Source organism: Lethenteron reissneri, chromosome 17 (assembly GCF_015708825.2).
Source record: "Lethenteron reissneri isolate LAM-NWPU_2019-01 chromosome 17, ASM1570882v1, whole genome shotgun sequence".
NCBI classification, from domain to species: domain Eukaryota; kingdom Metazoa; phylum Chordata; class Hyperoartia; order Petromyzontiformes; family Petromyzontidae; genus Lethenteron; species Lethenteron reissneri.
The window spans coordinates 4,861,353-4,886,403 of NC_083795.1; the positions used below are offsets into that span (position 1 = coordinate 4,861,353).

General features: G+C 45.0%; 1 protein-coding gene across 1 annotated transcript; it reads right to left on the minus strand.

Moving 5' to 3' along the window:
* Positions 1–1,425: 1,425 nt before the first annotated feature.
* MAN2B2 (mannosidase alpha class 2B member 2) lies at positions 1,426–24,834 on the minus strand. Its single transcript, XM_061552906.1, has 19 exons — positions 24,480–24,834; positions 22,644–22,790; positions 21,316–21,421; positions 19,507–19,679; positions 18,590–18,705; positions 17,317–17,494; positions 15,117–15,315; positions 14,397–14,587; positions 13,669–13,855; positions 13,064–13,197; positions 11,857–12,167; positions 10,750–10,941; positions 9,927–10,191; positions 8,692–8,811; positions 8,254–8,440; positions 7,406–7,582; positions 6,877–6,965; positions 3,847–3,964; positions 1,426–2,628 (listed from the first exon to the last, which is right to left on the minus strand). The coding sequence occupies exons 1-19, from the start codon at positions 24,630–24,632 to the stop codon at positions 2,528–2,530; spliced, it is 3,144 nt and encodes a 1,047-aa protein (XP_061408890.1). The 5' UTR covers positions 24,633–24,834; the 3' UTR covers positions 1,426–2,527.
* Between the last annotated feature and the right edge of the window lie 217 nt (positions 24,835–25,051).

Sequence of the window (25,051 nt, forward strand, 5' to 3'; positions counted from 1 at the left end):
ACCGTTAAATGAGTCGCCATCCAGCGTCCCCAAACGAGTGGAGATGGGGCTTGGACGCGCGTGAACATTGTGCGCTCTATTTCGATTTAAAGCTTTTCGTGACTGCAGGGATTCATCTTCTTGGTTCTTTCGGTAAAGTCACGTAGAAGGGAAATAATAAATAATAAAACTTGTGAGAATTGTATTTTATTATGTTTTATTTTTATTATTTTATTATTTCCCTTCTACGTGACTTTACCGAAAGAACCAAGAACATTGTGCGCTCTGTGTGAGCGTGTTTCGAGTATGTTCCAATGCAGCAGTCGACTCTCGCAACCCTCTCCGTGTGGAGTGACATTGCGGAAACTGCTGTCCAGCAGTGGAAACTGCGGTGGACAGCGCACACGCCGTTGAGCGTACACACGGGTGTGCCGGCAGGGTGGAGGAACTGGGGCAAGGGTCATGGAAGACCTCATTGGGAATCCCCTGGAACCCGCTAGTGAGTTCTAGAAGGGAGGCACGGCCAGGGCAGAGCCAGGCCACGCCGAGTAGGATAAAAGCAGCGGAGAGCGAGAGCTTCGGGCTGTCGGTTCTGGGAGTGAGTGGACTCTTGTCGCCGTCGTCTTCGCCACCATCACTCGATAATTGCGCGGCCGGGCAGTTGTTGGTTGTCTCGGTCGATGTCGTCGGTGTAACACGGTTAGGGTTGTGTCTAAGGTGGGCTGTACGGCATCAAGAAGGGAGGAGGCGGACCTGTGTGAACCGAAAGAGTGTTACAATAAAGGTGCCTCTTGCAACACCTCGTCTCCGACTTGTGCTACACTACACGTGCATACGCTATCTCAGCCATACTATTTGCAACGTGAGTTTCCGCTAAGTTTTCCCGTGTACAGTGTTACTCATGTTGCAAATTCATCTCAGTTAAAGGGATGATTGGTAGAAAATAAACACTCTAGGTTGTCAGCATGTTCCGTGACGACATGGGCACAAAAAGCCCACTGTGAGTCGATATGCTGTACAGTACATGGATTGAGTTGGCTTCCCGCATGATTTTTATGTAAAGAGTTCTTGTTTTAACAAATAAACACGGACTGTCGCCCCACCTCTGGTGTAAGTGTTAACTCCCACGTCCGATTCGCATGGTTAACCACGTACGGTGCGAAAGAAGTTTAGCATACGTTATAACGTAGGGGGCGAGTCGGCAAGTTTACACCAATGCCAACCCGACACTATCCATTCCCTTCACCACTAACACTTTCCACAGACCCACGTGCTTATGCCCCTTTTATACCCGTGGCCAAGTAATGTCTCCACATTCCACGTTTCTTCACACAAACACAATCAGAAACACGCAGACACTATCGGAGATGGACAAACACAGGCATAACCAGAGATAGACACACACACAGACGCACAATTGCACGTGCACTCATTCGGACAAATTAGTCTGGGTTCAAATAGTGGCTTTATTCAGGACAAATTGCAACGGAATTGAAATCAGTTACATTTAAGTTGGAAGGCCCATGGTGGGAAACGGATAGCCACGCTTCATGTTTATCGGTTATATTAATGCAGTTTGTGAAAGGTAAATGGGACAGCACATTGTATGGTACATCATTGGAAAGCTCATTTAATCTTTCCAATGCATTTCATATTTTGTTCGTAGAATTCCAATTGTCACAGTTAGAACTTTTTTTTTTATAGTAATACGCGATAAAATATATCTGATTGCTTTGTTGTTTTTCACACTTATTTTAATTGTTTACTATTGATTGCATATTATATATGTACATTTGGCTTCATTATTTCCCTTCAGGACAATAGTAACAAATCAGCCAAGCTATAATAGAAGATTGTTTATTTTGTAGTGATCAATTGGGATATGAAAACTCCATTGCAACTTTTAAGTGAAAAGGCTTGTGTTCGCACACATTAGGCCAGTGTAGCAAGAGGAGACAATATTCCAGTAACATCAAGCGAGGGTGTACACACGGCATATCATTGCCGCTACCGTCACTTGTCAAATCGCTTTTGAAACACCCTCGTCAAATCCACGCAAGTGACATGACGCATGTCTGTGTGTGTGAGACGTGCAAATTGCGCGAGGTGTTTGGGAACAACTTGCATGTGTCGGATGCACAATGTATGAGACACGGACAATGCTGGTTTCTCCAAATATAAAAAAAAAAACAGAGGCCAAAGCAACGCAGTTTTTCTTGCCCAGGTTCTTGCAGGGCAATGTGGTAGGTTGACAAGGTCCTATGGTGCTCGCTTAACATACTTTCCAAAGGTATCTTTTCACACGGGCAACCGCTATCGCACCACTCGTAGCGCACAATATTGTGTTGCAATACTGTACATTTAATGATTCCTGACAGAAACCCAGCGTTTGACATAGATAAAAAAAATCTAAAATTGTACTTGTGCAAACATTTAGAGTTAATTTGACATTCATTTACAAATGTCTACAGTATTAGAAATCATAGAAAATATATTGAGTTTTTGAAAGGTTGCAGCAATTTTGGATATTAAATCTTCACAAAGAGTGTTAAATAATACTTTCAAAGTGGACAAAGAAGGTGCGAATTTCTTTGGGGAAAATAGTAATAATGAAATCGTCGTGGACCATTCTCTCTTCGTGAGCAGCCTCTGCAAATAAAATACCGTGCGTTAGTAAACACAACGCTGATAGAACTACATCGGTTACATGTTGACAATGCATCGGTACATTAAGGAGAGAGGAGAATAAAACCCCACTGTGATTCGAAGACGAATTGCACTCACCGCCTGCACTGAACAAGGGGCTTCCGTGTGTCGCGAATGGTGGTAAAACGTGCACTGAAAACAAACCCTTCGTGTCACATGGGGACAGGGTGGACGGAAACGTGCTCTAGTGAAGCTCTTACGATATAACTCACACTTAGATTAAATGGTGAACATTTTATGAGACAGTGAAAAAGGAAATAATTCTACCGATGTAAGAAATTGTATTGTGTAATCTTGAAAACGATATATCCGTGATAATGTGATCGTTTCGTTTGCGAGATGCATTTTCAGTTTAACAACGATGGTAAATTAAAATGGTTATTTTAAACAGTTATAAATATGCCTATGGATACAGGTAAATCAACTGAAGCCATTCCATCATCAGGGTAATCCAGAGTGAACGAACCTCTTGCCTTATTTTGCGAACTAGAACCCACGCTACCTTATGGGCAATTGAGGAGTTTAAACAATTTGGTGGCTGTGTAAGGTCAAGGAAAAAGAAACATTGTTGGCCTCACCCATGGCAAGTTTATACACTAAAAAAACACTCCGAAAAATGATGCCTACTTCATATATGCACACAAAGGTGGTCCCTACAAATATCTGCCAGTTAAATGTTTAAATCAAAACCACGTTACATCATGGGACTTCTTTTGCCAGTTCCAAAATATACTAATAGGGTTTTTCCCCTTTTTTCTGGCAACAAAACTGACACCTTTTGCAAGGAATCATGTTTACATTAACCACAATACTTGCAGTCAAATGCAAACAAAAAACAATACTCTGGTCATTTATGCATTGTCTTTGAAACTGATTGGTCCACACCAGAGCCAGCTTTCTTTGGAGCCTCGTCTCATATGGCGTTCGACCAGATGACGCCAACACCATATGAGACGAGGCTCCAAAGAAATCTGTCTCTGGTGTGGACCAATCAGTTTAAAAGACAATGCATAAATTACCAGAGTATTGTTTTTTGTTTGCATTTGACTGCAAGTATTGTGGTAAATGTAAACATGATTCCTTGCAAAAGGTGTCAGTTTTGTTGCCAGAAAAAAGGGGAAAACCCCTATTAGTACAAAACCACGTTGTTGACAGTTTTACCTGCGCTCGCTTGTGCTGTCACATTCCACTGCCAGCGGTGGAGCTGAGCAATGTCCCACGTGCCTGTGAGCGATCGCTCCTCCACATGCCTCACTATGCCCAGTGAGGCCAAGAGGATCTGAAATCAAAACCATGACATTTTCTGCCTTATTCCTTAAGTATCAAAAGTGAAGCCTGTAAAGACTAAAACGATTTCCCCATAGACATAACTCAACGATACAAAGGGTTTGAGATATACAGCATCTATCATTCTGTTCAGCTCCTCGTCGGAACTAAATGGTGCATATTTTAATGCTCTATGGAATGAATGCCAGACAACCGCATAGCAACATAAATGCTTTTTTTTTACACGAAATGGAAATAGTAGATTTTAATAATTCATCATAATATGAAATGGAAAACAACACCACTGCATTTCAAAGATAAATTGCATCTCACAATATTCTGAGGGATAAAAAAAAACCCCACAGCATTCAGCCCAGTGTCTGAAATATCCACGGAGACTGGACACATCAGAATTGACCTTTACAACATAAAAGCATTAAAATAATAGACAAAATGCAGTGTGGGTAAATAATAATAAAAAATACAGCCCCTTTGACAATCCGCTGTGGAACAAGGGCCTCTCTGTACCACGTTGGTAATGAGGGTTGTTTAACCATAATTCAGCACACTGATCAGTTATTAAAAATTGCAGATTATAAAATCTCAACGAGCTTTATATCAAGGGCTGGGAGGGGGGATTGGGTAAGAAGTGGCAAAGTTAAAACAGGAAATGCCTTCTGAAAGGTAATTATTTTTTTTGACGGGACTTGAATATCCCATCCGAACCAGACTCCCCGACAGCCTTAGGCAGAAAATTCCACAATCCAAGTGCAACAGAAGCGAAGGCTACATCGCCCAGGGGCTTCAGCTTCCTTCTGAAGATGCAGAGGAGATCTAAGTCAGCTGACCTCAACAGTTCTTGTTGGAACTCAGGGGTGGCATCAACTCCCCAATATTTGGAGGCGCAAGATTATTCAGGGCCTCGAATGTGAGGATGACCTTGAATTGAATGTGGAAATTAACCGGCAACCTGTGAAGTGATGCAAAAAGAGGAGTGATGTTGCCGCAGCTGTTTCCATTTCTGTAGTTCCAGTCGATGTTGTTGCCCAAGCCCTAACTATTGCTGTAGTTGCTGGTGTCACTGCAGTTGTTGCTGTAGTATATGTTGTTGTAGCTGTTTCCGTAGTTGCTGTTGTTGTGGTTGTTTTCGCTGTTGTCGCTGTTTCCATTTCTGTAGTTGCTGTCGATTTTGTTGCTGTAGCAGCTGTGTGCTGGAGTTGGTGTCATTGCTCTATTGTTGCTGCTGTCGAGGTAGTTGCTCTACCATTGCTGTAGTCGTTGTTGTTGGCGCTGTGGTACTTTCCAGGATGGCAAGGCGAACAAGGCCACGATAAAAGTTACTGAAAAAAACTATTTACGTAAGAAAAAACACTCTAAAAGAGCTACGATTAAAATGGTTTTGATACAAAAAAAACCGCTACTCCAACGCTAAAAAAAGGAAATACAAAGAATTACGTTAAAAACACTGGAGCGGCAGTAAGACATGCCTATGTCCCCAGGCGTCTCGAGCGAGAGACGTGCGTGGTATCCCAGGACGAGCTCTGACGACATGACTTCTCAATACATGGCCAGGAAATATATGATGCAAAACCAGGCTTACACATTTCAGTAATTAGGGTTCACAGGAGGCAATAATGGACTGTTTATGTTCAAGCCCAAAAATATTTTTAGACATGTGCATGAAAAAAATGTTTTCCACCACAGCTAAGAGGTAACCGTAAACAAAACCACCCAGTGAACAACATTTTTGGTATCGAAAGGCTTATTAGTCTCATTATTGAGCTAGTGCACCATAAACATTGGAGACAGTATTCAGGAGGGTGACAGAGGACGAGCATCAGTGGCTATTTACGCTTGGCATGGTTCATTTAATAAATAATCAAACTCTTCGGACAAGGTAGGGGAGCCCACACTCCAGAGTCCATTTAAAATATAGGCCCTGAATGCGTCCATTAGTGAAATACGGTAATTGAGATCACACGTCAAGGTTATACAACGAAAGGCACAGTCTACTCACATTCGCATTGTGCACTTGTTTAAGATTCACAGACGTACCATGGTTTGAGGTCACCCTCTAATATGTGATTTCAAAAAAATTGCATGAAAATTACGAACTGAGAGGCACCATTTTAAGAAAAGCACAAAACAAAGACAACGTTCAGTGCCGAAAAGTTACGTTTACGTATTTAGACTCTAAACCAGTGTTGTTCACTAATTTTCAGAGAGGGCCCCCTTTCGTCGATAAGACATCACTTGTATTGTCGGGGGGCCGTACGTCAGGGGCCGCACTAAAGGCCATCAGGGGCCGCCAGTGGCCCACGGGCCTTGCAAAGAAGAACGCTGCTCTAAGCTACATGGAGGAGCAAATAGCACGATGAATCCGTTTATCCGTTTACAATATAGGCTCTGAATGCCACCGATGTTGGCGAGTGACAAATTAACTGAATCAAGCACATTCTTCGCATAAAACGCAACTGACCAGCGTGGTGAAGTATGGTCAACCAACACCCAATGACAGCAGTGGATTGAAAAAAGTCTGTAAATTGTGGTTTTTCTATGTGAAAAGGTTTGATTTTGTGAACATCTACAGAACATGACAGCTACACCAGGTACACACTCTGGTGAGGGCAGATATGTGATAGACGTATCAGAATCAAAAAAATGTATTTATACCGGAGGAATCCGATTATCTATAAAGCTCTTTTCACAGATATCTATTTGGAGCACGGGGTCCGAAAGTTATCAACAAACATTACAGAAACACGATAGGCGTGCAAAGTATAGTAAAGGTAAACAAATAACTTTAAAAAAATACAAATAAAACTAAACTATTCTTTTTGCCTTATATGTACCGTATATAAGTAAGTTCGAGCGCTTTGGCTAAGTGAGCCTCTGTGCTTTGCCTTAGCCTAAGCTTAGGGTTACCTTCAGGTCGATGGTGGCTGCCTGTGAGAGCACAGGATCTTCTCCCTCCTCGTACAGGTGCTGCAGCCTCAGCAGCACTCGTTCCAAGTCTGCGACAGCCGCGGACAAACGCAAACCATCACCGCCGCAGGTCTGTAAAACTAAAACTATATACGCGTAGATAAAACAAATATTTTACCAGGTAAGGCCCACCAAGCTATATAGCTCTTTTCAGAAGCGACCTGGCCACAAATGATAGCTTAACAAAGTGGCTTCTCATCACGTGCAAATTTATAGCAGCCAAAATACTCTAAACACACGTTTCTAAATGTGGGGGGTAGAAACCGCAGGACCCAGAGAAAAATCCACGCGACTGACGGGGAAGCACGTGCAAACTCCAAATATACAGCAGCAGGCGTCAGGGTCGGGATCGAACCCACGACCTCTTGCATACCAGGCGAGGCAATTAACATTTCGGCCACTGTGTTCAGCGATAGGCACCACAGGCATCCTGCCCCCGGGAAACGTGGGACAACCGTGCTCGACTCACTTGGACCGTGCGCCGTCGAGTTGGCCGCACCCTCGGCCTTGTGTCGGCGCAGTCGCTTGAGGTGCTTCTGGTGGTCGGAGCTGTAGCTCCAGCCAGGCAGCTGCAGGCTCAGCAGGTGCACGTTGGGCGGGAGAGCTGGAAGGGCCGTGGCCCGGCCAACGGGTGCCACGCCCAACTCTGAAAACCGAGCAGCAGCATCGGCACACACACGCGGGGTAGATGTATACGACTGTCTCTAAGAAATGCATTCTCTAAAATAACAGAGACAATACCACCTAGGGTTTGGATTAATAGGTAAAAGAGGCAGATGCCTCTTGACGAGTGCTCGCAGATGCACCACCCAGGAGTTGGCAGTGAAAAGTGGCTGTGACATGGATGTATGTCGAACTTCGTTCGCACCGTACGTAGCCAAGCCGTGCTAATCGGAGGTGCGGGGAAGGGCAACAAACTAAACACAAACAAGTATAACCCGTAAAAACAAAGTTTTTCACTATAAACCCTTTATATGCGTGGCGGCTAGAGTCATCTTGTCCTCTGGCTTGAGATGGCTGCCACCTATGGATCAGATGATTGCATTGCACCATTAAGCAATTGGTAATTAAATATAATATTTTTGTCCTAAAAAGTGTAACATTTTTGAAAATTTCACGAACATTAATTGTCACGCACAACGAGTCTGTGTGGAAAATGTCAGCTCGATTGGATCACGGGAAGTGGGTTAAAAAACGACCGAAAGATTTGCACGGTCCTAAACAAGCAAGCGAACTTAATATAAAGGATTAAAAAATGGGTTCTAAGGAAATGAGACGAAAGGAAGCCGTGGTGAGTTCTGCAATCGCAGGAGGGACCTGGAGTCTCTCCCACAAGCACGAGGGGACGATTCTCCAGCTGAAGGCCCGTGCGCTGATAGAGCGACACGCCGTCGCTCTTCCTGGCCAGCGCAAGCCAAAAGAGCGGTCGCACGAGCGAGGTGTCATTCAGCGTCAGGTTGTAGTCGTGGTTCTCGTTGTTCCACATCCTGCGGTGCACCATCACCTGTGGGGAGGATGAGTGGTCAGCTGCTGCTCCGTCATCGTCAGCTGTTGGCAAATGCCACCCCCATGGCGAATTGGAAGTTCCACATTTAATTTCCCCCTACGTGAAGCAGAGCTAACTCCAGCGCATCCGCTACAGCTTGACACAGTTCGCCTGCGCCAAGCTGAAGCTAACCTTTATTGAAATGGACATTTTACGTGCAATTAAACAAGCTGGCAGTCGTAAAAAAATAGATAGAAGGATGCGTTTACCTCCATTTCTCCGTCGTGTAGACTCGCCACACCGTGGCTCCGCTCAGAGTGAACGGTGAGCCTCATTCCGTGCTCCATCACCTCCTCAATGAAGGCTGTCCGAACCAGTGGGTAGTAGTTCTTGAACGCAGAGAAAATCGTGCTCATTTATACGAGTACTCATACGAATATCCAGTCACTTATATATCTAAGGAATTGGTTAAAACATGCCAAGAACAATGGTCCCGACAAAGCATACAGCTCTTTCCGAGCAATCGATGGATGCGTTACGGTACTGCATTAAGCCGCGTGCGCGCATTACAGAATGTTGCCACATGCTGCCCCCACACAGACCCTGAGGAAAGGAGTTCCCCCTGCAGTCGCAGAGCAGAATGGAGCACGAAGTCACCTGCTGCCCAACAAAACCACTCAACGGCGGCACCAAAGCACCAAAATCAACGTAACAACCAATGCTGCTGAATGGCCAACGAACCTCGACATCAATTTATAAGCCACTTTGTTGAGCTATCATTTGTGGCCAGGTCGCTTCTGAAAAAGCAAGTAGCTCAGTGGGTTTTACCTGGTAAAATAAAAACTAAAGTTGATTTATGTTTTCGTAGTGATTTAATTATCTTTCAGTTACTTAGCACTCCCTGTCGTGTTTTTGTATTTCTTGTTGTTGAAACTTTCTCAACCCGCCCCTATTGGACATCTGTAATAAGTATAACCCGTAAAAACAAAGTTTTTCACTCTAAATCCTTTATATGCGTGGCGGCTAGAGTCCTCTCGTCCTCTGGCTTGAGATGGCTGCCACCTATGGGTCAGATGATTGTCTGCCAGTATTAAGCAATTGGTAATTAAATATTTAATTTGTTTTCCCTAAAAAGTGTAACATTTTGGGGAAAAAAATTTCACGAACATTAATTGTCTCGCACAACGAGTCTGTGTGAAAAATGTCAGCTCGATTGGATCACGGGAAGTGGGTTAAAAAACGACCGAAAGATTTGCACGGTCGTAAGCAAGCAAGCAAGCACGCAAGCAAGCAAGCGAACTTAATATAAAGGATTTTAAAAAAGAACTTTACAGCTCACGGGATTCCTTCACGATGAATAAAGATTCGGAAAACATATGCTGCTATTCCAGATACAGTCGCTCGCTTGCAATATATGAACGTCGGACTTCTTTCGCACCATACGCAACCAAACCGTGCAAATTGGAGGTTGCGCAGAAACACGCAGCATAAAAGCAGAACCGACCCTGGGCAGCTCGTTTTTGGGGAACTTGCGGTAGAGCCGCCGCTGCATCTGGAAGCCGTTGTTGTCGGTGTGGAGTACGCGGCCGGTGCGCAGGCCCGTGCTGGTCCGCAGGACGGTCTCGCGGTCCATCGCCAGCGGCCCCACCCACAGCTCCTGCTCGAGACGATGGCAGCTCAGATCGGCGGCCCCCGCCGAGCCGCCGGGGGCGTCATGCAGGCGCGTCAGCACCGCGTAGCGGTGAGAGCCGGGGGGTGAAGAGTCCTTGCTGGAAAACAAAGCAGTGGCAGCAGGAGCAAATCAAATAATGGTGAACTTAAGAGGGGTAATGAAAGACGCAAAAGGTAAGTAAAAAAAAAAACTTTAAAAAACATGTGACCACAGGATCGGAGTTCCCGTTATAGCCTGCACATCACGTGACATCTCCACACTGCACGTATATTGCACAACAAAGCCTTTTTTATACAATCAAATCGAGAATGAATGGAGTAGTCATTATTTTAGCCAGCTGCAGGACAATGAAACAAATGTACATTGGTTTTATTAAATTGTTACATTGTTTAAGTGAACTTTACATTTCAGTGCAAAATTCTAATATTTAAAAAACTACATTGACATTATAGATGCATCTGCCACAGATGCATTTATAAAAGCTAAAGGCGCAGCCCTGTAATTGCCTGCTCAGGTCACTGCTGGTGGAAGCGAACTCCACTGGAGGCTGCCCTAGAGAGCCCCTCCAGAGGCATCTATAATACACGTTTACGTTTTATTTGTAACCATGAGTCATGCAAAAAAAATCACGGTTGAAGCTGCATTGTTCACTCACCCGTAAAAGTACTGCCTGACCTCGGTGAGCAGCGGCCCTCTGACCACCTCCATGGACACGAATCGAGACACGTCCGTGGCTGGGCCCAGGGGAGAGAAGATGTAGTTGTCTGAAGGTTGCCCCATCGTCACGTTCGTCTGGCTACGGTACTCCAGAAAGCGCTGGGTCACCAGTACAGTCTGCGTAGAGACCCTGCATGAAGCCAGACATGCGTGTGCTGCATTACAACTGCAAGCCATGGGCTGCGGAGCAAAGTTGTTTTAATATTTCAATGTGAAAATATCACGCGTGTCAGGAAGAGTGGAGTGACACTAGATGTGAGTAACTTCAAAATAAATGTATTTTAAGCCTATACATTTTATCAATTACCATTTACATGGATTGTGGAAAAATATATTTATGAATGGCTTTCAGGAGCATGTCCTATAGCTTTTCCTTTATACGTATTTGTGAAAAAAATCACTTATTTATATTACACTTACATGCTTTCTACATGAACAAGTCATACTTGGAAACACAAATGATATTCCCTTGAAATATAGTGAGAGATGACTTGTCGCAGGTCACTTAAACCTGCAATTTACTCTTGATGGAACTTAACAATTTAACATTGAGAAACCATAATAATTGGGTCCAGCAGTGGCTTAGTGGTGCGCGGAGTGTACTATGAACCCCAGTGAGCTTAATTTAATTCAACGGCCAGCGGCGAGCAATATCTGAACCGGTCCTGGGTGTCCCATTCACGAACCTGCACTGACAAGCACGGCGAAATATGACCGACACGGCGTGGGAAAGTCTTTATCTAACAGTGGATTGATGAAAGGTATGCAAATCATTATAATTATTGATATAATAAATATATAAAAACTGAATTACAGCTTTATTATTATTCTTGGTTTTTTCGGTAAAGGCATGTAGAAGGGAAATAATAAAATAATACAAATATAAAACAATACAAATTCTCACGACGGTTCGACTGCAACACAAGCAATCATCATCAGGTGTGAAAACCACAGAAAGAAAATTATTTAAATCAAAATTTACAGCTGTATTATTATTATATACACACATGAGGTTTGCACAGCTCCCACAAGTGTTTCTTCTTACTTGTCCGTGACGGAGTGCAGCAGGTTTGTGTCCTTGTCGAACATGAGCATGTAGCACTTATTTTCCACAGCAATGAGGTTGGGCCGTTCTGCGAGTCGCACTCCATCCGGGTGCCACCTCCTGGGGAACGACAGCGGTGCCGTCACGGAGGTGGGAAAACCAGCGGGGGCGTCCGGGCCGACCGCAGCCCAGCCTGTGCTCTTCATAGAAGCGGATGACACCTGCACTCGGAAGCTGGAGATGCCCAGTGGGTCGAGACGCACGGGAAAATAGACGGAGAAGTCCTTGGCTGAAGCCGCTGATGGGTAGACCTGGCACAAGCGATGGAAACACACGCCCGTCGGGTCCGCAGTTTTTTTTATTTTAGGTTAAGGCTTGGAATTTGGGTATGTGCATATTAGTGTGGTTCCACATTAGCAAATGTAAAAATATATATACCGTTTAAATTTGAATTCATTTGAATATATTTATAAGGGCTGATATATGTCTTTAAATATATACCTTAGGATGTTCCTATAATACAAATGGTGTTAGTTTATTTAAGGTATGCCATTAGCGAGGCCTCGAGTGAAATGTACAATTGTACAGTCATTAATTTTAAGTGAATAACTCGCCACATAAATACAATTCCTTGACAATGCACGGCCAAACATTTGTAATTACACTCATCGGTCTGTACATAATTCTATTCTATTCCAACAATTAACTTGAATTACCCACAATTACTGATCATACCAGGCATGAGAATTTTTAAATACTAACCACCAAACCAAAGCTATGGTCTGCACTAACTAGATCTTTATCTATACATTCATTATCCACAAGCTACCACGAAAGCGAAAAATGTGTTAATTAGTTTTCCACAATTTAGATATTGATGTACAGGCCCCACAGTCTTTGTGGACAGCTTGCCTATTGCCAACGGAAAGCTCTTGCTGTTGCATTTGCTTACGAAGCCTGACTGCTGATGGATTGCATTTCGTAAATACTGCTGAAGAAACACTAATCTATAAGGCTAACAGGATGATGGAATGAAATATTATTCATTCTGTATATGTGGTGAGCCCAACAAGGTTATTAACAACGCAGCAAAATGGCAGACATAGAGAAGTGTAAAGATGCCTGCAAGGGGCTACCAGTGAACGAAACGGTCATGCCCAGCGACCGAACGGGCCAAGGGACGCCGAGAATAATAGGGCATCGTTACCTGGGTAGGAACAGGTCGGCCGTGCTGGTCCCACACGGCCACCTTTGGGCTGGACACCGTCAGGTTGATGAAGGAGATCACTTCCCAGCCCAGAGGGTTGTAGACAACCACTGTGCTGCTGTTCCGTAACACAGCTGTTGGAACAGCAAGGGACTTCAATGACAAATAATGGCGTGCTTCTCAACAAATGCTTACACACAGAAGGGCCTCTGACGAGTCTACGTAATCCACGACGAGCATTGCGCAGGGAGCAGTGTTTTTAACACATTCCTCTTGTAGCGATGCTGCTATACATCACGAAGACACACCAAACTTGATAAACACATGTGCTGGGAACAACATGAAAAATAGCAGGATGAAGGCACATTTAAATTTAGATTTAAAGCTTTCGTGACTGCAGGGATTAATCTTCTTGGTTCTTTCGGTAAAGTCACGTAGAAGGGAAATAATGTTTTATTTTTATCATTTTATTATTTCCCTTCTACGTGACTTTACCGAAAAAACTAAGAAGAAGGCACATTTGTTTTGCAAACAACCGAAGGTTGCTCGATTGACCGATTGATCGGGCAGCAGACCGGTGAAAACATACGGGCGTGCATCCGTGCCTGTGCGGAGCTGCAAGAGGGGCGAAAGGAGGCGCATGCTGGAGGGGGGCGGCAGGCCGGGCACGAGCGCGCTCAGCATGCTCGCCAGCGCAGGCGTGACGCCCGCCACCCCGTCCGCCAGGTCGCGCACGTACATTTCGCGCACGGGCGGCGACTCCGTGCCCGTCACCGCGTCGTGGTGCTGCACCTAGAGAGACGAGGGTCACTCGCCGGGTTTGCTACTAGCAAGTCGGAGAGATCAAACTCGGAAGACGTTTGTCATCAAGCGAGAGAAACGGAGCATTTGCGAGCTGAATATGAGCATGGACCAGGTTATGATGTGGAATATGCAGGGTCGCTCAAATGTATTTAGAGGGCCGAGGTAAAGTGCCAGATGAGGCCCCTTCTGAGACCTCTTCAAACCTTTCTAATGGACCCAGGGTCTGGGGTAAATCGCCCAATCTATCGTCCCTCTCTATAGCCCTGAGATTATCCATGGTTAGTTTGTTGTCATTCTCCCGCAACTCCGATTAACACTGTTGGCTACGTACGGTGCGAAAGCAGTTCAACATACACACGTACAATTGACAGGTTCATAGCACAGTGCAATCACCCGTGTTCCGATCCGTGAACGCGCGTCTGTGGACGCGTGAACTTGAGCGAGCGTTTTGCGCACGTGGCGACGTACGTCTGGAAGTGTGAGCGTGTTTGCGCGTGCGACGAGCGTGTGCGTGCATTCGCCACCGGACCTGAGCCGAGGCCCAGCGCAGCCGCCGCAGCTGCTCGAATACGAGCAGCTCGTCCTGCGAGGAGGCAAGGCCCGAGCGCACGTAGAGCGTGAAGAGCGTCTCGGCCGCGTGCAGCACGGCCTGCGCCCCCCGCGCCAGCCCCTTCAAGGTGTTGCGGCTGGCGTAGAAGCCGGTCCATGCCGACTGCCAGTCTGAGTTAAACGCGGTGATGGTTGGAGGCATGGGAAGGCATCATACTGTAAATAAGTGCGTTGCTAAATTATTTTTTGCGTGAGCGTTCATTCGATTTCACATCCTGCCTGAAACGTGTAATGATAACCTACAAACAACTGAATATTTAAATTGTATAATACTTTAAAAAATCACTACAGCACAGTTTAGTCTGAGTATCACCAAGAGACAGAGGTGAAAGGCGGAGTCTCACCGGCTATGGATGTTTACGATCATTTTACTTTGGTTTGTTTGTTCATTTAGTTTGAAGTGCTATGAGCTAAATATCACAGGGCACCAAGGACTCGACAGGCAGGGTTGGAAACCACAGAGCGGTTCGCACCGGGTTTGATGGTTTACCCGAGTCCACCCACGCGGTTGGCTACGTACGATGCGAAGAAGTTCAACAAATACGTAAGTACTCTACTCGCACACCCCCCCCCCCCCCCCCCGAATCCTCACCCGAGTCTCACACAGCGCTCGGATGAAACCGCTCGCTCCCCATCATACCCGAGGAGTACGGCAGAAAGTCTCGCTCATCCCGCACGTCCCAGCGAAGCCCCGCCGCCTTGACGCTGCTGAAGAACTCGCCGAGCGTGGCGTAGCGAAGACGAACGCCGTACTCCTGGCTGTGCGCGTTCACGTGGGCCATGAGCGGGTCCATGTTGTCGAACTGCACGGACGCGTTGAAGAACTGCTTGTCGCAGCCCTGCAACAACAAAAATCGGAGCACGCGCCCAACGGGGAGCCACTTCGTAACCGACGACAGCATCTGAACCGAACGAGGAGAGAGGCAATGCGCCGAGGGCCATCGAGCGATTCGCAAATTTGTGATCAGCCTATATACGTGCTCAACGTGCACATTTTTTCATATTCTTCTTCTTCTTCGATGAACAGTATTTATATCCACAATCTGGTATTTAGTCTTCTTTTTCCATGCATGTGTAATATCGTTCACGACTCTTGACACCGGAGTTGGAGGCACACGGGTTTATTTGACACAGCACGTTCGTGGCATACAGCACTGGAGGGGGTATCGGCCCCCTCACCCGACTAGCTAAGGATACACGTCCTAGCTACTCCTAGCCTGCCTCTTAGTCCTCCACTAATGGGCTAGGGGAGGCTATCTGGCCCGACACTGGTAAGTCGGGCCCGGTACCCGGAGTCCCAGACCAGCTCTTACAAGAGCACCGGCTCTGGCTTCCGGGACCACGCCGCTGGCTCAGTCCTGTTCGGCCCTGATAAGGACATCGAACTAGGGGAGTCCAGGGCTCTATCTAAGACGTCTTCAGTCTTCTCTGGTTAGCTTTTAACATAACTCCCGAGCCCTTTGATACATCCCCTTTTATACCCAACCCCTCCCTGAGGGGTGGGGCCCCGGGGGATCATAACGTTCGAACCAGCCCCCCCCAGGGTGCCTGGCTCGGACGTCGTAGAGGGCACCTCCCCGTGCACTTACGTAGCCCCGCCCACTGTGTTTGTTTGCCATAGGCTGCCATGCATAACGGGCTCTCTCTCTAACACCCCTACACATGTATTGTTCATCATCATGAATGATAAATCCACTGCTGGACGAAGGCTGTCACCATCTCTGAGGGTCCTGTGCTGTAACAATCTATCGAGCCATGACGGATTGTTGTCCTTCCCCCGCACCTCCGATTAGCAGAGTTGGCTATGTATGGTGCGAAATAAGTTCAACATCCATAATCCTTTTTACCGATGTATCCTGACCAAGACCACTTTTTCTGAACGGTCAATACGAGGATTACAACTTCTGTGATTACTCCATTCCATGTGTTCCTTTTTCTGTCAGTGAATTCCCAGAAAGAGGATGTCCTCTGGTCTAACAGCGTTTTGAAACGAGGCTCAAAAGAAAGCTGTCTTTGGCGTGGACCAATCAGTTTCAAAGACAATGCATATATTATTAGAGTACGTTTTTTTTGCATTCTGCATTGCATTGTATTGTGGTTAATGCAGACATGATTCCTTGTAAAAGGTTTCAGTTTGGTGTTTTAACATCTTAACACTTGATGATGATTGCTTGTGTTGCAATCGAAACGTTTATTTGTATTATTTTATTATTTCCCTTCTACGTGACTTTACCGACAGAACCAAGAATATGAATATCTTAACACCTGTTTTGTTGCCAGAAAAAAGGGGAAAACCTATTCTCATATTTTGGTACTGGCAAAGGAGGTCCCATGATGCAGCTATCAATACTTCTCTCCGCACTGTTCTGCTTTCGTTCCATTTCATTTGCACAACTTTAATCACATCATGCTGCAACCATTTTAAACTGAAAAAACATGAATCACATCAGAAAATTAACCATTTAATATCAGCTTTACGATTGTGACTAATTAATTGAGTCTACCAGCCTGATCGTTTTGTTTCATCCATGCTACAATCAACTACCAAATTACTCAAAGGCTTGCTCTGCGCAATTTCATAACTTCATCCATTATCTCTCTTCCCATATTCTCAAAACCCTTCTCAATTCATGTGACATATTATCTCTTCTCTACCACACCTTCAATAGTGATGTTTGTTTCTGGCCGCCCTGTTGTTTTGGATTTTCGGGCCTCTGCTCAGCATTTTTCTCATCAACCGAGGTGATAAAAAAACTAAGACGGCTTAAACCACGTGTGCGTTTGTAAGATCTGCACAGCGGCATGACTGTGTGAAGCACGTGTGGTGCGTTGCCGCGTACCCAGGGCCAGAGCAGTGTGTTGGTGCGGAACCACGCGGCTCGCTGACGGATGTTTGCCACCATGGTGTCGGCGTAAGGCTTCACGGTGTCCGCTGTAACCGGCAGACTCATGTTGGGGTAGATACCATCAGCCGGCGGGTCTGGGAACAGGGCTACGCCATTCCAATAAAATCCACTCCTGGGAAGGATACAACAAAGAACAAAACATTGTGGCATTCTGATGAACGCTAATTTAGTTAGTCTTCTGTGCAAACGATGAATAAATTGTTTTTTGTATTCATGACTCAGCTGCTGGTGTTACACACTCGTGTAGTGAAGTTGTGATGGATCGACTTGAGCAAAAATACAATTTCCGTTTTGACGTAAATCGCCATAATTTCCTGAGAGAGTATGCGAGAAGGGGCCAGAGCAGTGGACTAAATCACGACATTGTTTTCCGTTTCCCTCTCCCCCAGTTACAATACAACTCTACCATTAGTTTTTAATTTTATTATGTTTCATTTTTATTATTTTATTATTTCCCTTCTACATGACTTTACCGAAAGAGCCAAGAAGATCTACCATTAGTGTCACAAAATGCCTCTTTTGTGACACAAAAGGCCTCTTATATTTACACTATGTGGTGAACGTTTATATGTGCCCTGCATCAATAAAACACCGAACAAGACTTTTTATCTTACTGACAGTTTGAGTTGTCCTGTAAGTAATCTACTCAGAATATTACGTCCGCCCATCTGTCTGAAGCCAATATGTCGGACCGGTTTGAATAAAGTCAATTGTATGTTTGACAGCTTAATGAACAATATTTAATTCACAGTCCATTGTCAATTCAGTGCTGAATGTAGGCCTCACACCGTGTAGGTCACGTGGGCTGTTTGATCATTCTTCACCAGACCGATCAACGGATTGGTGAAGTGGGATGTGAGGGTCTTGGACCTCGTTCAGATATCACTCACTACGGACGTTAGCCATGTCCGGGAAGCGATTCAGCTCGGTGCTTTCACCACTACCCTCCCCAACAGTTTATATGATTCATGATATGTTGCAAATGTACTGCGACTTTGCGAAGAATGTGAGAGACACCTATTTCACGTGTGGCTCAGATTTGGGGGGGCGAGGGGGAGGGGAGTAGACCTGTTGTGTGGGTGGGCAACCACAACAATGCTCCACACCACTAAGACGAGTGACAATTGTCCGGGCCACATTGACATTTTGGCGGTGCAGGGCCTTACCAAAGCACTCGACCCACCCCCCACTCAGTGGCAGCCCAAACCTGTTTGAGAAGGGAAGGGCCGAGGGGGTGCAGTAGCTGTACTCGTCCATGACGTGAGTGAAGATCTCCTGTCGTGCCCCGAGTGAGCGGGAGCCCCTCCACACAAACTGCAGCTTCTGGAGGATGACGGCACACAGGTTAGGGCTGTGTGTAGCTTGCCGAGCCGTCCGCACTGGGCAGCTGTGAAAAAAGAGCTTCACGGCCCATCGGATTTTCCTCAGGTCGAAATAGAGGTTGTGATACTTCACCTCATGTTTAACCCGTGTCAAGTTGCAGGTAATAGGGTTACATCGTTCTGTTACCACAAACGAAACTCGCGACGTGTGATTGCAAGTTCGGCATTCCATCAATCACACAATGACGGTGGCTGAGAAGCCAGCGGTAGGTGCTGCATATGAACAGTTTTCAATTTACATTCCGCGAGGGCAAAAGCCAACCTTTTTGGGAAATAATAAGTATCACGTCACTGTATATCTAAATATAAATGTGGGAAATTGGCCTGGAATTTAAAGGTGTAAATGCGAAAGACAAAATGCTCGACTATAATTTGTGATGAGCAACAATGGTCTAATTATTTTAAGCACATGGACAAGGGTGGTAACCTTGAAAGGCGATAACACTGCAAAGTTAAAAGGACAATAATTAAGCATCTAACGATGCATCGATTCATCCGTTAAAATGATTACGCCCAAGCGTCGAACAGCACATTTAGCAAATGACATGGAACGGGTTTACAGGAAGGACTGATTCAGTCACTGTAAGGCAATTTGGCACTATAATCACTGCCATTTATAAAAAATAAATATACATCATTGAATCAACACGTGACCTTAAGCCCTGACACTTCATCACATTGCGAGGTGGGAGGGCTACGTTGCATTCCTGCTATAACAATGGTAATGGCTATTACCAATGACCTGCAACTGTTGCATGGCATCCTTGGCATCGTAGTCGATGCGAGAGATGAGGTGGGCGTTGAATCCGGCCATCGCGAAGAGGCTGGGGGTGGCGGCCGAGGCGCCAAATGGATCCACGTGCCAAGAAAACGTCGGCCTCACACCGAACGTCTCGTACAGGAACCCATGACCCTCTGCCGGCAAATGGATGAAACAAACGGCAACGGTTGTGTACAAAAGTGCGGGAGAGCACGTATGCTCACTTTGATTATTCTTGTTGTAGTTGAGGCAGCCAGGTGTCTAATGGCGAGTGACCTTGCCTTTAAATCATGAGAGCTTCATCGGTGACAATCCAACTCCATTCCCCGCAATGGTAATATGCAGAGGTGTCATTACAGAATTGGAAAAGAAATGTAAGTGACCGGACTACGCTGATATTGGTTCTCAAGCACAAATGTAAAAAAATTAACCCGTAAAAACAAAGTTTTTTCACTATAAATCCTTTATATGCGTGTTCAATGGGCCACAACTCAGCCCACATTGGTCTTTGAAACGGGCGGCTAGAGTCCTCTCGTCCTCTGGCTTGAGATGGCTGCCACCTATGGGTCAGATGATTGCCTGCCACCATTAAGCAATTGGTAATTAAATATAAAAAAAAAAATCCTAAAAAGTGTAAAAATTTTGAAAAATATTTTCACGAAAATTAATTGTCACGCACAACGAGTCTGTGTGGAAAATGTCAGCTCGATTGGATCACGGGAAGTGGGTTAAAAAACGACTGAAAGATTTGCACGGTCGTAAGCACGCAAGCAAGCAAGCAAGTGAACTTAATATAAAGGATATAAAAACAATAAACTCGCCACATCCATTATTAGCAAAGCCTTCTTCACAAGAATCGTCACTGTGCGACATGTCAGCCAAGTATACATTATTCTGCTTTAAGGCAGTTAATAATGATTGTGAGAGCTTTTTGACATATGCTTGTAGTTTATTTTTGTGTATGGTCGATAGGAATATATGTCATTGTATTTAAATAAAGAGGGTTCCTCTGGGCGAAGTATTGGCAAATGCAAAACCCTGCATACCTACACAGGTAGTCCTCGACTTACGATGGAGATACGTTACGACGACCCCATCGTCAGTCAAAAATATTGTAAGTCGAAGATGGCCTAGCCTACCCAGGAGTCTTAGAGAATGGTGATAATTTAGCAAAACAGAGAAATTTACAGTACCGTACTGTATAAACTATATACTGTATGTATTTATTAATTACAATACTGTATTGCACAGTAAAATGTAGAGTAAAAAAAACCAAGGTAAATTCTTAGCCTACCTATATGAACTGCAATTTAATAGAAAGTTTTTTCAGGACACAATCCTATCTGCTATAAAAACTTTTAACATGCATTGAACGTATCGTATCGTAATAATCCTAAAATGAAATCGCTAAAGCTATCTATCATGCATGCATTGAACGTACCGTATCGTATCATATTGTACTGTACTCACCAAGATTCGTACCTAGTACGCTGTTGCGTTTTGCTGCCGCGCGAAATTTTAAATATTTTACAACTTTGTCGCTTTTTTGTTGGTTCTTTCGGTAAAGTCACGTAGAATGGAAATAATAAAAGAATAAAAATAAAACATAATAAAATAATATAATAATATAATAAAATGTGAGAATTATTTTATTATATTATTTTATTTTATTATCCCTGCAGTCACGAAAGCATTAAATCGAAATTTTGTCGCTATCGCCATCGTAAGATCCAAACATCGTAAGTTGGACCGTCGTAACTCGGGGACTATCTGCAGTGATGTTATTGTTACCGGTGAGCTGCAGGATCTGGGCACTTAGCTCCGTGACGGCCTCGTCATGCATCACTTGGCCCCCAATTATGAACTCCAGTCGACCTTGCTTCACCAACTCATGCACCTGGGCAGAAGCAGTAATGAGAGATGCGTGCATTTTAAACATCTAAAAAGCGCTGTTTTAATTGCCAAGATGTTTTACGTTTCGGACAACTTTTAATAGACGTTGTCAAATGTCTGCTTCGATGGGCTGAAACATTTACAAAGTTATTTACGAATAATAACGTTTGTTTTCTTGTATACTGTCACTGAAAGGAACATTTTGACAGTTCAACCACCTGGCCTTCTGAATTTCCTGTCCTTCATTACTCTTCGTTTATTGAATACACCCAGTCCCTTCTGTCAAGATTTGTATTTCTTCTGAGTGACAGTATTACAAAAAAAACTGTTATTGATTTCATTTCACCTATTAACACTGTCATCACCAACATTCGTATTGTAACGTGGTTTTGTATAAACAGTGGAACATGAGCCTCAACCTTGTTAGGTAATGGGCCTCCATCTTAATACAACCGTGAATTATTTACTCATGTACACAGCAGTGAACTGGTTTCCTGCAGCGTTGACAAAGTTGTGAGTTAGTGAAAATTTCCCGCAATTATGAACAGTACTTAAAACGTAAAAACGAACATCTACTCTTGTAACTGATTCACGTTAAGACACCCTGTGACACATGCAAGTCCAGCCTTTAAAAATAAAACTGCATGTGCACACAGACCACATCTTCCCACAGTAAAAAAGTTAAATATATTCACATTTAATAAAAAGGCATTTCTCTATTTAAAAATGCTGCCCATACTCGGAAACATAGTCACATCGATGTCACTCATTAATGCTGCTGATTAACAGGATAGCATCCTGAGTACAAACGTTATACATGCACTGCAAATAATCCACCTGCCCAAGCCATGTATGTTACATTTTTACAGTTGATGGAGATTCTCAGGATCTGGAGTGCATGACGAATACAAAATGTGGGTTTCTACACCACTTGTAGACCACTGGCTAGTTAGAGAACCACAACAATGGTGGGCTGTGGATTGCCCAATATCTCCCATAGCTCTCCACAGCTTTAAAAGATACTACAAAAAAATTAGAGACCATGAAAAAAATCATCCCGTGGAGCGCAACAAAAAGCTTCTCTTGAAGTCGTTGGCATCAATTGTGTTGGACGCGTAAAATTGTATCTCCGGAGCGAAAGACCGCGGGTTTCCACGCAAAGTGGAGGACGCTAGCGGAAAGACCCAGCTGGGCCCACCGATGCCGTTGCACTCCGGGGGCCACACCTGGTGCTTCTGCTCGGCCGAGGCCACGCCGTCCCACCAGAGGCGGAAGAATTCCTGCTCCACGGCGATGAAGCGCCGCTCCGGTGCCTTGAGCAGCTCCCGCACCACCGTGCTGTACACGTTGGCTGCGTAGGCGTGCATGCTCTCCTGCAGGATGCACGCGGCGCTTACATGGGACGATCGTTTTTAATGGAAAAAAAAATTAACCCGTAAAAACAAAGTTTTTCACTATAAATCCTTTATATGCGTGGCGGCTAGAGTCCTCTCGTCCTCTGGCTTGAGATGGCTGCCACCTATGGGTCAGATGATCGCCTGCCACCATTAAGCAATTGGTAATTAAATATAATTTATTTTTTCCTAACAAGTGTAACATTCTGGAAACATTTTTTCACAAAAATAAATTGTCACGCACAACGATTGGATCACGGGAAGTGGGTTAAAAAACGACCGACAAATTTGCACGGTCGTAAGCGCGCAAGCAAGCAAGTGAACTTAATATAAAGGATTTAAGAATAGATCATACACTGGGACATGATAACAAATGTATATTAGTAGCTTCAAAAAGTCAAAGAGTCTCCACTTACATCATGGGACCTCCTTTGCCAGTACCAAAATATGAGAATAGGTTTTTCCCCTTTTAATCTGGTAACAAAACAGGTGTTAAGTTGTTCCAACACCAAACTGAAACCTTTTACAACAGACATGATTCCTTGTAAAAGGTTTTAGTTTGGTGTTTTAAGAACTTAACACCTGTTTGTTGACAGATAAAAGGGGGAAAACCTATTCTCAGTCTCCACGTGTTCGCCATCATTGTCAACACGTGGCCTGGAATCTTCTCCAGGTGGTCTCCAGAGCCCGGAAGCACATCTCGTTGTGGTGTTGTTGCAAATTCTCAGAAGTGTTAAACATTGTTTTAAGCAGCCTGTATACAGAACGAGAGGCCACGGTTGTGCGGCCTGAGTTCGATTCCCACTCACGACCAACACCAGTGATGCACGCATGTTTGCTTTAAGGCAATGCTATCAACAAATGCGTTCCGATTGTTGCGATAACATCAATATGCAGCACTGTGATTAACGGGTTTTTTTAAGTTGCACAATTACAATGACTCTATTCAGCTGAAAATATAACTTGTACATTTCTTCATCCATTAAACATACGTTGATGATATTTATTCACGAATCCCAGTACCGTATATGGATTCGCATGGGTTGATTAATTATTGGTCAATTTGCACCCGAGTATGTTGAGGCATATCATGAATCCGTTCACCATTCAATCTCATGCTGAAATTTCATTTGGGAAAGGGCCCAACATGGCCCTTAAATCAATTCAATGGCCCATGAAGTGGTTCTTCACGCCGTGTGGTTTGTGTTGGTGGGCGCGGGGTATTATTTGACTCTGCGGTACCGTCACTCGCCACGCTGGATCTGTGGGCGTTACGTGAAGGCGGGGAGCGTGGACTGAGATGCACCGCAGGGTACAAATGATTTTTGTTGTACGTATGGTGAACTTATTTCGCACCGTCCGTAGGCATCCGTGCTAATCGGAGGTGCACTGCCCTCTGCTGCCCACATCGTAGCCAGGCATTTGCTGTGATTTTCGCCGTCTTCATCTTTCGTCGACTTAGAAGCACTGTCATTAATTCTCACAAGGCGGACCGATCTCTCGCCTCTATTACCCTGCCTCCGATTCGTACGGTCGGCTACGTACGGCGCGAAAGAAGTTCAACATACACACTTCAATACTTGCAAACGGTTACGAGAACGCGATTCGAGCCCGCACATCTTCACTTGCCACTCGCTACCCTATCCCAGCTTTATCCTTGTAACTCACCTGCACCGTGTACACCCAGCCCACGTCCATATGACTATGGGGGACCACGAACACCTCTAGCTCCGCTTCGACGGAAGGAACCAGCAGGCACGCTGTGCACAGGACGAGCAGCCTGGTCCATGGCCAGGCCGCGGAAGGAGAGCCGGGGAACATGGGGGGAGGGAGGCGATGATGGGATAGAGACGAGGCGGGCGATAAATATTCCGTACTGTCGATTTAACACGGCACTCGCAAAATGGGAGTTCGGTTGGAGTTGGCTTAAAAGAGTCTCATCGACAATACCGTAGCACGTAGGCCTAAACAAATGCAAACGCCGCTGGAGTGGACGAGGAACTGAGCCCGGGGTAGGAAGTGTTTCAGCTGTTAAATAATGAAATCTGACGGCGCGCGGATCAGCTGATCGGAAGCGCACGTGGTTCCGAGTCTGTGCGCCGAGCAGCTGACCGGGAGAGACGCACGCGGCAAAGGAGACTTTGACTTTTAAACAACTTTTATTGCCACCAGCAGCAACATCACTGGAGGCGATTCCGATATGAAATACACACAGTCACCAGCAAACAAATAAAACAAGC